Source organism: Tripterygium wilfordii, chromosome 20, assembly GCF_013401445.1.
Source record: "Tripterygium wilfordii isolate XIE 37 chromosome 20, ASM1340144v1, whole genome shotgun sequence".
Classification (NCBI taxonomy): domain Eukaryota; kingdom Viridiplantae; phylum Streptophyta; class Magnoliopsida; order Celastrales; family Celastraceae; genus Tripterygium; species Tripterygium wilfordii.
Window position 1 is genome coordinate 1,713,580 of NC_052251.1, and position 14,213 is coordinate 1,727,792.

General features: G+C 35.5%; 2 protein-coding genes across 6 annotated transcripts; both read left to right on the forward strand.

The window, feature by feature from the left end:
- Positions 1 to 799: 799 nt before the first annotated feature.
- On the forward strand, positions 800 to 5,920 carry LOC119987463 (probable trehalose-phosphate phosphatase F). Of its 3 annotated transcripts, XM_038832389.1 has the most exons (15): positions 802 to 910; positions 1,013 to 1,071; positions 2,972 to 3,089; positions 3,181 to 3,292; positions 3,378 to 3,665; positions 3,787 to 3,927; positions 4,025 to 4,096; positions 4,208 to 4,339; positions 4,494 to 4,550; positions 4,661 to 4,762; positions 4,865 to 4,942; positions 5,031 to 5,100; positions 5,225 to 5,295; positions 5,404 to 5,496; positions 5,580 to 5,920. In XM_038832389.1, exons 5-15 carry the CDS (start codon positions 3,378 to 3,380, stop codon positions 5,634 to 5,636), a joined length of 1,161 nt encoding a protein of 386 aa, XP_038688317.1. In that variant the 5' UTR covers positions 802 to 910; positions 1,013 to 1,071; positions 2,972 to 3,089; positions 3,181 to 3,292; the 3' UTR covers positions 5,637 to 5,920. The 3 variants fall into 3 exon arrangements, with proteins under 3 accessions (XP_038688318.1, XP_038688317.1, XP_038688316.1); XM_038832388.1 differs by having other exon boundaries at positions 3,181 to 3,665; XM_038832390.1 differs by lacking the exon at positions 4,025 to 4,096 and having other exon boundaries at positions 800 to 910; positions 3,181 to 3,665.
- Positions 5,921 to 6,055: 135 nt separating this feature from the next.
- LOC119986588 (transaldolase) lies at positions 6,056 to 11,109 on the forward strand. Of its 3 annotated transcripts, none has more exons than XM_038831210.1 (13): positions 6,056 to 6,215; positions 6,338 to 6,449; positions 6,547 to 6,625; positions 6,862 to 6,937; positions 7,189 to 7,272; positions 7,357 to 7,461; positions 8,040 to 8,120; positions 8,246 to 8,310; positions 8,961 to 9,030; positions 9,118 to 9,195; positions 9,607 to 9,704; positions 9,797 to 9,932; positions 10,765 to 11,109. In XM_038831210.1, exons 1-13 carry the CDS (start codon positions 6,156 to 6,158, stop codon positions 10,909 to 10,911), a joined length of 1,191 nt encoding a protein of 396 aa, XP_038687138.1. In that variant the 5' UTR covers positions 6,056 to 6,155; the 3' UTR covers positions 10,912 to 11,109. The 3 variants fall into 3 exon arrangements, with proteins under 3 accessions (XP_038687138.1, XP_038687139.1, XP_038687140.1); XM_038831211.1 differs by having other exon boundaries at positions 10,774 to 11,109; XM_038831212.1 differs by lacking the exon at positions 10,765 to 11,109 and adding an exon at positions 10,402 to 10,747.
- Positions 11,110 to 14,213: the final 3,104 nt, after the last annotated feature.

Genomic DNA, 14,213 nt, shown 5'->3' on the forward strand with positions numbered 1-14,213 from the left:
GCCGCCGCATCAACCGCCAGGTCCTCCACATTGGCATGACAGCAACAGTCATAGTGCCTGGATTTAGAAGATAAAGCCCACAAAACCCAGAAAACGTCAACGAAGAGGAAACTTCTACGTTTACTGGCGGTGTCCGGTTATTATTATCTCCAACGATGATGATCATCCTATCCCATGAGATCGGTCCCTCGTGGGTCCCACAATACACGTGCCTTCCATTCACCACCGGTCAAAAAAGTTCCATTTACAGGTGGCAAAAGATGAGGTGAGTGTTTTTTTTTCATAATAATAAAATCACACCTAATTTCACAATAACAGTTTATAAAATTATAATTAGAAGCAAAAGAAAGTAGACATCATAACTCAAGAACAATAAAATAACAAACAAACACCGTATAACACCGGGATGACTAACATTATCTCGAGATAAACTCGGACAAACTAAATAATAAATATAAAACAAACACAATACACATGAATTGAATATAGATTCTTGACTTATTCTTTATCGAAAAACATCGATCTTCATCAGATTTGGGAATCACATCATTGTGCATATACGATGTACGTCTTTAGATCACATTAGAAGAATCGGTGTGGTCGCTATCGAAACCTCTATGAGTTTTATTTTTTAATTGAAAATATTTAATTAAAGAAGAAAGAAAATGAGTTGTAAATATTTGGAATATGAAGGGGTAAAAAAGTAAAATTAAAATGGGAGGTGTTCCCCAATTCAACAACCGGGTTTAAGAGCTTACCTTGTTAAACACGTCTAGAAAAACACTATAAATACCCGTTGTTTTCGTCTACAAATCCTTCCCTTCCTTTCGTTTCTTTCTTTCTCTTTCTGTTACATTCGAGTTTTCTAGGTTTTTATTTTTCTATGTGAAAGCTTCGATTTCCTTTTGAGGTTTAATTCTTTCTTCTCTGCCTTTCTTTTTCTGTCCCTATTTTTGTGTATACATACCTTGATTTTCTTTTCTCGGTCTCTTCATTCATTTCCTCATTTCAGGCTTTTGAATCGAGAACTGCATTTTAGAGATCAGTTCCTGTTTCTAACTTGTAAATCAGGTATGATATCTTCGGTTTCTATGATTTTGTTAGCCAGAATCCGAGTTTTCTCGTCTTCAATGCAATGATGCCAGAATCGGTATCGTAAACATTGATAATATTTTCTCTGGTTTTATTTGGGGATTTTAGGTTTTTTTGTTTGCATCTGTCTGTGCTTATTTTTGCGACCTCTAATACGGCACCGCTCAACAGTAGAAGCGAAGCATTTTTTGTTTTGTGAATCTATTCAGTTGTTTTCAGTCAGTTTTTCGGTTACATGATGATGACGGGCGGTAGACATTGTTTTCTCTGGATTGAAAGCTTTTGTTCTGAACTGTTTTAATGGCAGTTATCGTATTTAATGACATGATTTTTTTTTAATCGTAGAGAATCTTCTTGTACAGAGCCTGATTTGGACGGCCATTTTTCTATAATTTCACCATTAATTAACCTAAATTATAAATTTTTGTCGGTAGCTGTGAACAAGGTAGAGATGTTGAGATTTTGAAAAGACGTGTCCCAATCAATTTCATTTTCATGTAACCTCGAATAGGAAACTCTACAGCTGTTTTTGTGCTTAGAAGTTTTAGGTGTGATAACGCCTTGAAAGATTTGAGTTCGGTGCATGAACAACGGCATAATCTGTGTAATTTATGTAAAATTATTTATATTATGCCTCTAGAAAGGCTAATTATGTGGATTTTAATAAAGTTTCATTTTTTTCCTTGTATTTCATGTTTATGGTGGGGTTTAAGTTTGTAGGATGTTTCTGGTAGTTGCAGTGCCTTATCATTGCTGGAAGATTTAAACTTTCGTTTCCCTTTCCTATTCATTTTTAATTGTTGTTTTAATTTGGTATGAATTTGTTTGTTGAGATTTTGGAAGAGACGTTCTAGATCTACAAGCGAAATCTCCTTTGGGCAGGCCCATATGTAGTCCCTGAGCAGCTGTCATGTACATATATTGAAAAAGACAGAGACATATCTTTGTTTTTATTTATTGATTTATGTGTATTGTATTATGATCACTGAGTACTGCTAGCTGGTCAGACAAAGTAGTGAGACCTTGACATGAATTAATTATGTCACATATGACTTCGAAAACACTTTAGATCTATCTAGCTAGACATGAAGTATGCAGAAGGATGCCACAGTAGATATTGCAGTTCTGGAGATTTATATCATATTCGGATAATATAGTAAATTAGTTCCATTATGTTGTTGTATTTGATGACTTCATTCTAATTGGCTTATTATCCCAATTAAATTGCTCACACAATAATAATATAGGATCAGAATCCAGCTACTATAAACAAAATTTTGGGGCCAAAATTTTCTCTCATTTTTTTTCCTTTCTTTCTTTTTTTGTCTTAGTAATGCCACTTCATTCTATTTCTTTGCCGAAATGTTCAATGTCTAGATAATTGCAGTTTCTACTAGCTAGGACTCTTCCAGACATTACAATCTTATATGACTGCATTACAACATTTTTTTGACCATTATCCAGAACCAGCAAGTCTGAGGTGAATAGCTATTGCTTGTGAAGTACTTGCTGGCCTGTAACATACTTAAACTGGGAATTAGGCCATTAGGCACACAAGGGTTTAGATATTGAAGTGGTAAAGCTAACGTGTGATGCCTTACACTGTGATCATTCATGTATTGAAACTCTGTATTGAACTCTGTATTGTTAGAGTCACGGATAGCCAAGCAGATGCATACTCACATTGAATTAAGAATTTTCACCATTGCTTTTTTTTTTAATCTCTAGTACATTACATTATGATCTCACACTGATGCAAATTTTAATTAGTATGTCTGAAGTTGACTAGTTTGTGTGTGGGTGGAATGTTCTATATTACTTTTTGTGTATGCTTGCAAGTTGCAAACCGAAGTTAGTGATTTTTACATCAATAATGCAGGAAACAAGTGGAATTTGCTAGGATTTGGAAGCCTTGTAATATTTCTTTTTCAAGGATCCTTGAGCAAATAATGTCTGGCCACCTCCAATAGATGCAATGTATCTTTGGAGATGAGAAGGTTTCAAATACTTTAATTTTTATCAGTTGTGCAATTTTTCACACTTAAAGCGGTTCGGAAATTTATTTCTCTCGTTTTCAATTATCACCAGTTTTCAGGTTGCCTGCACTTGATGGACTACTCGCCTAGCAGCTGTGATAAGAAAACACTAAAGAGGTGGTTTTTCATAGACAAAAGGGTTGGATAGAAAGCGTTTGTCTAGGGTACATACTTTTCCTTGTGATTGAGTGGCTGATATAATATACTTAGTTCATCCATTAACACTTCGGAAATCCTGACACCATGGAGATGAATTCAAATCAAACATCTCCTGTTCTTACTGATCCTGCGCCAGTAAACAATTCAAGACTAAGCACATATTCAGGCCTCTTGCCTTATCCACAAGCAGGAGCAGCATTCCCCTCTGGGAAGTACGTAAAAATTCCAAGGAAAAAGCCAGGGAAGCTCGATGATGTTCGCTCCAATGGGTGGTTGGATGCCATGAAATCCTCATCACCTCCTCGGAAAAAGCTAATTAAGGATTTCACTGTGGAGATTACTTCTGATGATACTGATGCTGCTCATCGCTCCTGGATGGTAATTTCGAATATTTTTAATATGCAGGGGGCTTATGATCAGTATTTTTTTAAACTAGTTCTTTCTGCATGTATTTCTTTACTTGTAATAATTCTATTCCCTCTTGTTTCTTGTTTTGCAGCTCAAGTATCCTTCAGCACTTCACTCTTTTAATCAAATCACAGATTATGCCAAAAACAAGAAGATTGCAATGTTTCTTGATTATGATGGGACTCTTTCACCAATAGTGGATGACCCAGATCGCGCTCTTATGTCCAATGATGTAAGAATTACACATTGTTTATCATTGTCTATGAAATCTTTCCTTCTATATGTTTGCGCACTTGGTCTTTTACTAAGACAAAAGGAATTTATATCAGATGCGTTCCGCAGTAAGAAATGTTGCAAAGTATTTCCCTACAGCAATAATTAGTGGAAGAAGTCGTGATAAGGTAGTTGGAGATTAATTGGAATTCAATATTTCATCTGCTCTTTTTTTCCCATTTAATTATGTGTAATCCTTCAGGATGCCATTGAGCCTGATTCAGTGTTTCCTGTTTCAGGTTTATGAGTTGGTAGGACTAGCAGAACTACATTATGCTGGTAGTCATGGAATGGACATCATGGGACCAGTCAATCACTTGGCCGCTGATGACCATTCAAATAATTGTATAATTAGATCTACTGACCAACTGGTATTTGCAACAACCCTTTTCCAGTTCTCATTTTTTTAATCCCATTTTAGTTAAAAAAATTTGTTTAATGGTATTTCCTCCAGTAGAATGTTCTATACCAAGCTGAATATATTGTTGATTCTTCTTTTATGTTTCACTGATCTAATTGTGGCAGGGCAAGGAAGTAAATCTGTTCCAGCCCGCTAGAGAATTTATACCTATGATTGATGAGGTGCTCTATTTGTTTCTGGGATCATGCATATATATGTTGCAGGGAAGGCATTATTTGATCTTCTTCTGTTCTAATATTGATTGCTCTAATCTTGATTTGTCTTTATGCAGGTTTTTAGAACCCTTGTCGAGAATACCAAAGGAATCCAAGGTTCAAAAGTTGAGAATCACAAGTTCTGCGCCTCTGTACATTACCGTAATGTAGATGAGAAGGTGAATATTTCTGGGCCTCTATAAGCATACTATGGCACCCGAAAGGAGTGTTTTTACTTGGATAACAAGTTTAATATTTTGTGTTTGGGCTTCTCTTTCCAGATCTGGCCAACTATTGCCCAACTTGTTCATGATATTCTTAAAAGTTACCCTCGTTTACGACTAACTCATGGGCGGAAGGTATTGCATTTGTCATGTTTTTATGCGGATGGATCCCATTCTTTTATCCACAGAATGATTTCTGTTAATTACTTCTCTCTCTACTTAGGTTTTGGAAGTTCGTCCTATGATTGACTGGAATAAGGGAAAAGCAGTTGAATTTCTGTTGGACTCACTTGGTAACTCTCTTGCTCTCTCTATATTCTCGAATATTCATGAAATTATTAGTAAATTAAATTGAAATACAAGTTTATGACATAAAACTACAAATAATAACAGTTCTGTATTTTGCCAAATTGACAGGGTTAAGTAAAAGTGATGATGTGCTCCCAATTTACATTGGAGATGATAAAACTGATGAAGATGCATTCAAGGTATTTGTGAGATGATTGCCATCGCAAATTATGACAAGTTTGTTACGAGTCTGTCGTTCATTATATAGATCGTTAATCGTATAAAAAAACAATGTTACGCTTTATCAGGTGTTGCGGGAAAAGTGTGGAGGTTATGGAATTCTGGTGTCTCCAGTCCCAAAAGAAACCAATGCATTTTACTCTCTCAAGGACCCATCAGAGGTGCAAAGCCCCCTTCCATGCCCTTGACCACTGATCAAGTTTTGTATTCTGGTTTGTGGAATCTGATGGAATTGTGTGTGCAGGTCATGAAATTTCTGGAGTCTCTTGTGAGATGGAAGAGTAAGCAGGAAGAAGATTAATGGAGTAATGAATATTTAGAAATGGAGCATGATGCCGTGTGATTTCCTGGTAGTGGTAGGCTATGATTACTTGGTTCTTTTTGTCTATTTGTTCCTCATTATTTTAAGGCAGTGGGATGCTGCTGAATCTTTGTAATTTCTGTCCCCATTTTGTATTGATAGCTGGGGAGTTGGGAATACTATCAATGTTATCTGTTATTGAAAATTATTTGCCAGTTCTCTTTCCTTTTACTTGTAACAAACAAGGTCTCAGGTTTGATGAATTGAGGTCTTGTCTTCCACTATATTCTAATTTCCGTGGCGGAGACTTCGAGGGGAAAATCTGCTTGCTTTTGCAGTTATTTATGGACCCACTTGCGGACTTTAATGTATTTAAATTAAGCTTATCACATCTACTACATTAAATAAAGCATATTTAATGAATATTATCCAATAATAAAAGATAAATCCACCGCACAATGTACTGATTATACAAAACCGGAATGCTGATCCTCTTCTGAATACTCGATTCGGTGAGCAATGTCAGTCTACTTGCAATCTCCGCTCTCTTCAGCTCTCTCTTCCTCCTCTTCGCTTCAGGTCAGTCACCACTCACACACTCCTAACATGCTCTCTTCCTCTATTTCAACACTGTATAGTGTTATACTCACACTCTCTGTCGATGGCTTTGGATTTTAATTTCTTGAATCGGCGATGAACAGAGAAGAGGAGTGAGGTTCACAACTGGATCGGGAGTTTCCAATCTACTCTTCAAGTTCCAGAGATCATCGCTTCCTCAAATTCGTGCTTCTACTGGCTCCCCTTCCTCGATAGGTACTGCTATGCCAGTTTTTCATTTCTTTTCGTTCCTTTCAGTTTTTGATCTTTCTTTTTGATTCTATTAAAAAAAAATTCCCGAATTCGTTTAAAGGTTTGAGAACCGAATTGGATGCTGTGTCTAGCTTCAGCGAAATCGTTCCAGACACTGTCATTTTCGATGATTTCGAGAAGTAAGCTTTTCTGCCTTTTCTTTGTTCTTTTTGCTATATTAGGAATTTGACTGCAAACTCCGTCTGGTTGCTTGAATTTTCTGTAAAAAAAAATAAGGAAACTAAATCCTTCTTTCTACTCGTGACTTAGCAACACAGGATATACTAAAGTTTACTTAATTTAAGTTTTTTGTCCTCTTTATTATTTTTGCTATCAATTGAAGTGTTAATTCTTCCCCCCTTCTTTTGTAATATAGGTTTCCTCCAACTGCTGCTACTGTCAGCTCTGCGCTTTTATTGGGCATATGCAGTCTTCCTGATACAATATTCAGAGTAAGCATTCATCAACTCTAATATTCAGAAGGAATAAAGAACTTTTAGTTAGAGAAGATAATTCTAAGAACTTAATATTATTAGAACGTGCATTTTATTAATTATGTCATTTTTTTTTTTCATTTTCTAATCTGCTAGGAATTTGAGTTGTGCAATTCCTGAATATTTTGTCTGTAGAACGCACATTTTGCTCTAGAAAAGATGCTTCACATACTGACACTTTTCTGAATTTGCTCTTTTGGTCTGTACAGAATGCTGTGGATATGTCTTTGGCGGACTCGGGTTGTTCTGAACTTGATAATCCTGAACTGAGATTGTCCTGTTTTGTTAACAAGGTTGTTTTTTAAAGCTTTGATCGTTGCTTGTTAGGAATTTCATGTGCATAGAATTATGAAATGATCACTCATTGTGAATGGTAGGCTTTAGTGAATGTGGGAGGGGATTTGGTGAAGCTGGTTCCTGGCCGAGTTTCAACTGAAGTGGATGCACGCCTTGCTTATGACACACATGGAATTATTAGAAAGGTATTGGCTTTAACAAGGGCATAGATTTTTATTATTTATTTTTTTGGTCATATGGATTTGAAAACCGTATAGGATTGGAGAAGCTGGGTTCATCTTCTTTTCATTTCAGTTTGGCTTACTCTCTAATAATTATTAAAATACTAGATGCTTCACGGATCATCGTCATCAAAGCCTTTTCCCAAACTGCTAGGGGTCAGCTTTATGGGTAATGTATTGGAATCGATTAATTTGAATGTGTTATGACTGGTCCCACATCTTTTCTTCAACATAAAACAGTGTCCCTTGACTTCAGCTCAAAATAAACTGCTTAAAATCTCCCTGAATGATATCATATTCATTTTACTCACTTTGCTCGAAAGACCTAATGCTAAAATTCTGCTCAAGGAAATAAGTGTTTTTTTTTCTGCCTTGGATATGACCAATGATGTAAATACCACTGATATTTCAAACCTTCATCAACAATTTGCTCACTCAATTAATTACATTGAAATTTGACAATCTAGTGCAATCAAAAAAAAAATCAGCTTTTTTTTAACCAGATATGCAATTTGATACTAGCTATATGCCAAACTATGCAGGTGCATGACTTGTTGACGTTGTATTATGAAATTGATGTTCCCGCTGAGCGCTTGTTATTTAAGATTCCTTCGACTTGGCAAGTGAGTACCTGAGTTTAATTGCGAATTTTTTTGATGAAAATTAAGAAAGTTTAGCCTGGACTCAACTAATGATAATGAACAAATTGTTTGATCATTTTGTATTCCATCACTTGTTTTTATTTCAGGGCATAGAGGCATCAAGACTGTTGGAATCTGAGGGCATACAGACACATATGACTTTTGTTTATAGGTACATAATTTGACGTTGAGTGAACCCTTTAAAATCTCAGTTATGAAAAAATAGTGGATTGATATCATGTATTTCTAATAATGAGAAGATTCTTCTTTGCTCTAAAACTTTTGGTTCTTAATAAAGTCCAAGTTTATCCTAGGGAGCACCCAAGCATTATGAAAAATAAATATTGGAAAGATGCGTCTACTAGCTTTTGCTACTCTTACGAGATGCTCTTCTGCACGAGGTTATGAAACACGACGGGTTGGAATTTTTCTGGAGGTCTTGCTAGAGAGGTTTTATTTTTAATTGTTAGTTACCCCATGGAAAGTTTGAGTAATAGTGACGTCTCCTAAATTTTATGCTTGCACCAATTTTTACATAATGTTTGTCAGACCTCCAACTAGGAAGTTCTATACTGCAATAAGATTTCAGTTATGTGCATATGTATGGCGGGGATTCAGGAAGCTAAATAAGAGGCTTTTCTGTGTCTATACTTATTTTGAGAAACAACTTCTTCTAAATGAACTAATGGGATTTTGTCATTAAGTGTGTGTAAAAAGCCTTCTTTTTCCTGAAAGAAGGGAAAAGGAGTGCTAGTGTGATCTCTGAGATCAATTTCATTTTCATATTGTTTTCTTGGGGATTCATTTTTTCTTGTTTCTCAGCTTTGCTCAAGCTGCAGCTGCGGCCCAAGCTGGTGCGTCTGTTATACAGATATTTGTTGGCCGCGTCAGGGTAATTATGAACTAATGTTGTTGACATCACTTTTTTACTTAACCTTATGTTCAAATATTATTCTGAAGTGCATGCATTTTCTTTCAGGATTGGGCTCGCAATCATTCTGGTGACCCTGAGGTAGAAGCTGCTCTTCAAAGAGGAGAAGATCCTGGCTTGGCTTTGGTTTGTAAATCACACATCTTATATACTTGTTTTGGACTGATTAACATGCTTAATGTGCTATATGTTTTTTGTTGGCACTGGGATGAATTTTATCGGAACCAGCTTTGTTAACTTATTTCTTGCACATCGATATCATTTGTTTATGCTTACTCCTTTGAAGTTAAACTTCTAATCTCAAAATGTCCCCTAAGCCAAGTTGATCAAGAGTTTTTATGTTGCTGTAGACAAAAGACTTATGCTTTGACGTGAAGAGGTTATACCAAAATTTTCATTAGCTTCATGATATTAATAGCTGTCTACTGTAGTGCTTAAATCTAAATCAATTAACATAGGTTGGAATCTGCCAAATCTATTTGGCTCCTGGGCACTATGTATGGCTTAGTTTTACTCTTTTTTTTCCAACCTTTGAAGGCTACAAAGGCTTATAATTACATTCACAAACATGGACATAAATCAAAGTTGATGGCCGCTGCAGTTCGTAACAAGCAAGATTTGTTCAGTCTTCTAGGGTACGTGACCTTAGATCATATTGACTAGAGATTTTGACAATTGGACATGGGAGTGATATTTGACATTGTTGTTCTGTTCCATCCTTGATCAGGATTGACTACATTATCGCACCATTAAAGGTATTGCAGTCTCTCAAGGAATCCATCACAGCTCCTGATGAAAAGTACTCTTTTTTAAGGAGGCTTTCCCCAGAGTCTGCTGCCAACTACAATTTCAATGAAGAAGAGGTTTGCTTGCTTTTGCCTCACCATATATTTCCCCTAAACCTTAATATATCGATCTTTATATAAATAGGAAACCATTTTTTTTTTACCGAAATGAACTCCTTTCAAAATGATTGTCCAGGTTGCATCCTTCATGGTACCCAATGCCAAAATGCATTAAAATATTAAATTTACTGATTTAATGTTTCACCAGCATTTTTGTGTGTACGTGTCTGACCCCTGTTTCCAATGCTATATTAGCTAAAATAATGGCCATGCCTCGTTGGTTTACCATATTCATTTGCGTACCACTTACTAGAACTACCAGCTGAAAAATCTTAATTCATTTATTTGAGTATCTTTCCACTTTCGTTCTAGCTGCCTAGAGAGTTTTCCCTCCCCATGTATTAGCTCCAAGCAGGGGGGAAAATCTGTAAATCTTCTGTTGCAGGGGAAAAATGTGATTCATCTCTGATGTGTTTTTGGTATTTAGGTTCATGGTAACAAATTCAAGTCATGCAGGGTCTCCTGTTGATCCTAGCTGAAAATTTGAGAAGAGATGGAAACAAAAGGGAACCGATACTGATGGTCACTGAACTTAATTATGTTCAATCAAAATATGGCACATCTTTTAGGATGATTTCACAGACACAATGCACACAAGCTTTCTGTTTTATGCCAGACTCGTTATTTGTGGCAGTATTTTGCTAAATGGGTGTTTGATTCGACGTCATAAACAGAACATACGACTTTTTCAAACTTTTACAGCAATTTTTTTGTGTGAACTGGCCGAACTGGTTATCGTAGTAGATTCTGACCAAAATGAAGATCTGCTTACTGATTTCTTCATGTTCAGCTTCAAAAGTGGGATCAATTAAGCTTTGCATCAGCCATGGGACCTGCATCTGTTGCGCTTCTGACTGCTGGACTGGATGGTTACGTTCATCAAGCACGTCAGGTTGAAGAGTTGTTTGAGAAGATTTGGCCACCCCCAAATGTCTAAACAGAGATTACCAGTGTCTATCACGGAATAAATGGTTTATACCTCTTTTTGAGTCTCTTCTTGTTTCTCCAAAGCTTTTTGCATAAAACAGAGTTTGTACTTGTTCTTTACACTTTAGTTCTACGTTAATCAACCTGACCTTTGTTTCATTCCCTTGAAATGTGAACAATTATTATGAATTATGATTTTGCTTGAGCACAGCATCTTCCAAGTCTTTAGTCACTGGGAATACCTGAACAACCTGCGGCCCATGAAACTTTGAAAACTGGGCTTGCGTTTTCAGTTGAACGGTCCATACGATATCTGGGAAATTTCGCACTTTGAACACGGCTCATGGCCCATGTACCATGACCTCCTCTTCTACCTTCTATTCATTTGAGATGTCGTTTGGTTCGCGGAATCCTTGAAAAATAAAAAGTTTTCTTTTGTCAATTATTCTGGTTAGTGGAATGCTTGGAATTTTAGATTCTAAAGGAAAACATGATTCCTAACTTATTTTTAATTAAATACTTATAATATCATTTTGAAAAAACACATAATTTCACGATATCTATTTTAAACATCATTTTTATTAATTATTTTTCTCATTGATTAAATCTGATCATATAAGAAATATAAAAGAAAAAGATTATTTTTTTTTCATTTTTACGGTTTTAAATTTGGATATTTAAATTAAAGTGTTATTTTTTAAATTAAATTAAATTTGTCACACAATATGAAATAAATGTAATTTTTTACTCTAGCCAAACATGACCAAGAAAATATCACAGTGTGATCTAAACATCGACAAAAAAAAAAAAAAAGATACCGGAAAAAATAGTTCTTCTGATATTCTTTTTTCCATTCCTATCTCTATTCTCTAAATCCACGAACTAAACCAGCTATTCACATTTACAACAACCAAACATTGATAATATGATTTCCATATGATCCTCTAATCCTCTTTGGTTTAGACTTTAGAGACAGTCATTGGACAATATTTTCTGAATTGCATAAGCATGTGGAAACTGCAAATTCATATGAGTCTGACTGTTCCACACATGCAAAATCAAATCCAGCCAGAGAATAATTTAAATGACAGGTAATTAGGTATGATCTGATCTATTTAGGGTTTTTTTTTCCCTCAAAAGTTATTGATTGCATTTTTGTCAACACTGAAAAAGAGGGAGCCAATTACAATCAGCCACCAAATTTGGGGAAACAAACAGCATGTCTGGTGAGCCATCGTCGCTGGCATGTGGACACTAATAACATTATTGTCTATCCAATAATTTAAGGTTTTTTTTTTTTTTCTGGCAATAATTTAAGTTGGGTTAGTATTGATTGGGTATCTAGTCAAATCGTTCGCCGAAAAATTATAGGGGTCAACTTAATTATCTAAAGTTGCCATTCCGATCCAATCACTAGGGCATATTCTCACTATTTAGACAATCAAACTCGCATACGTGGCATAAAAATTATAGATTGTCAACTGAATTATTTAAAGTTACTGTTTTGATCCAATCACTCGGGCATATTCTCATTATTTGGACAATCAATCTCGCATACGTGGCATAAAAATAATTTTTGATTTGTGTGGACTAATTTATCTGTAATTAGTTATTTAAAAAAAAAAAATTAAACGCCACACCATCTTGGTGGTTTGGAAGATTTTGCCCCGATTCATCTCGCAACAAACCCGACTCGTTTTTCTGTTACAGCACAAGTTCCAAACACAGGGACAAAACAAAGCATGAGTGAAATAAATTTTGGCCGATGGGATTCTAGGTTGATCCAAACAAGCCTGCACCACATCGGCTTGTTGACCTACTAAAAAATGGTCAAAAAAACTTGACCGAATGACTATATTGAAATATTTTCACACTTTCGGTTTATAGTTTGACACGTTTGATCTTTGGATGATTAAATTAAACTGGATCAAAATTTTTCAGTATTCGAAAGTTGCATTAACCCTCATATATTGACCCAAATGTTCTTAAATAACCCCCTTGTTGACATTAAAATTATACAATAATTAGTGGCCCTAAGAATAGCAATGACGTACAAATCTGACTCACCATCTTGATTGCTAATAATTTTAGTAAAATATTACCAATAATTGATGAGTAGGCCATCCCCAAGTATCGCTGCCTCTAATTTTTTGCTTCTCATTCCCAGCAACAATTGAAATGTTTTCAAAGCCTAAGTTTTTCTTTGACTGCAATAAATTTCCTGCTTTTTTCATATGATTTAAATATTCACGCCGTCTGAGTCTTCGACTACGTGGATACTCTGTTTGTGCACCTTTTCGACTTACCATGCCATTTCCACGTAAATGATCGTGACCCCTACATGATTCATATGAAATCGTGTCCATTTATCTCAGCATTTGGGATGATTGAGATAAAAGATATTGAGATCGTATGTTACTGTTTCAATGCTACTGACAGTAACATTACGCGAGCAAAACGGACCAACTTCGGATCTCATTTTTTAGTGGTTGTTTTGGACGGAATATGGCTGGGCATTGTGTGTCTCAGTGAGAGGAGTTTAAATGAGGTGGTTATGTAGCGAACCATCGTCGAAATCGTCTGGATTTGAGATTTTTTCTTTCATGTTACTGTTTCAAACAGTAACCTCATCATGCTACTGTTACAAAAATTAATATTAGACTAATATTTATCTACATTATCATGTTAATGTATTGGCGTTGTAATGCATAACCATATAATATAGATCGGGTATTTTTTTAAGGTCATTTACTCTAGTAAGAAATATGACAATGATTTTGCTTATTATGAAACAGTAACATGAACATGTCTAAAAGATTTTACAGAACTTGGCAGATTAATTATCTAGCACTCATAAACTCAAGGAAATCCTGAACGAAAATCATGTATCAAACATCTACACCTAAATAAAAGTAAAGAAGAATAGAAACAATAGATCTAAAGTTTTTTAAGCTTTAAATTGCGAAAAAATAGAGAGAGAGAGGAGAAGAAGAAGAAAGAGAAAACGAGAGAAAGAGACGAAGAAGGAAAAAGAGAAAGAGATGGAGAAGAAAGAGAGACGGAGAATAAAGAAATAAAATAAAGAGGTTGGGGGTAATAAGGTAAAATACATGTGTTCAATAGTTTTATGTCCATTAGTTTTTTCGTTGGACCTAAATGACCAAAAGCCCGTTAACGTGTACCGACCCGACATTCTCCCCTTAAATAACCCCTTGTTGACATTAAAATTGTACAATAATTAGTGGCCCTAAGAATAACAATGACGTACAAATCTGACTCACCAATCCTTGCTTGCTAATAATTTTAGTAAAA

Coding starts and splice junctions, on each gene's coding strand:
- LOC119986588 (XM_038831210.1), top strand. CDS start 6,156: ATGTCAGTCTACTTGCAATCTCCGCTCTCTTCAGCTCTCTCTTCCTCC. Junction 7,462..8,039: donor CACATGGAATTATTAGAAAG/GTATTGGCTTTA, acceptor CAAACTATGCAG/GTGCATGACTTGTTGACGTT. Junction 9,031..9,117: donor TATTTGTTGGCCGCGTCAGG/GTAATTATGAAC, acceptor ATTTTCTTTCAG/GATTGGGCTCGCAATCATTC.
- LOC119987463 (XM_038832388.1), top strand. CDS start 3,372: ATGGAGATGAATTCAAATCAAACATCTCCTGTTCTTACTGATCCTGCG. Junction 4,943..5,030: donor GACTAACTCATGGGCGGAAG/GTATTGCATTTG, acceptor CTCTCTACTTAG/GTTTTGGAAGTTCGTCCTAT. Junction 5,296..5,403: donor CTGATGAAGATGCATTCAAG/GTATTTGTGAGA, acceptor ACGCTTTATCAG/GTGTTGCGGGAAAAGTGTGG.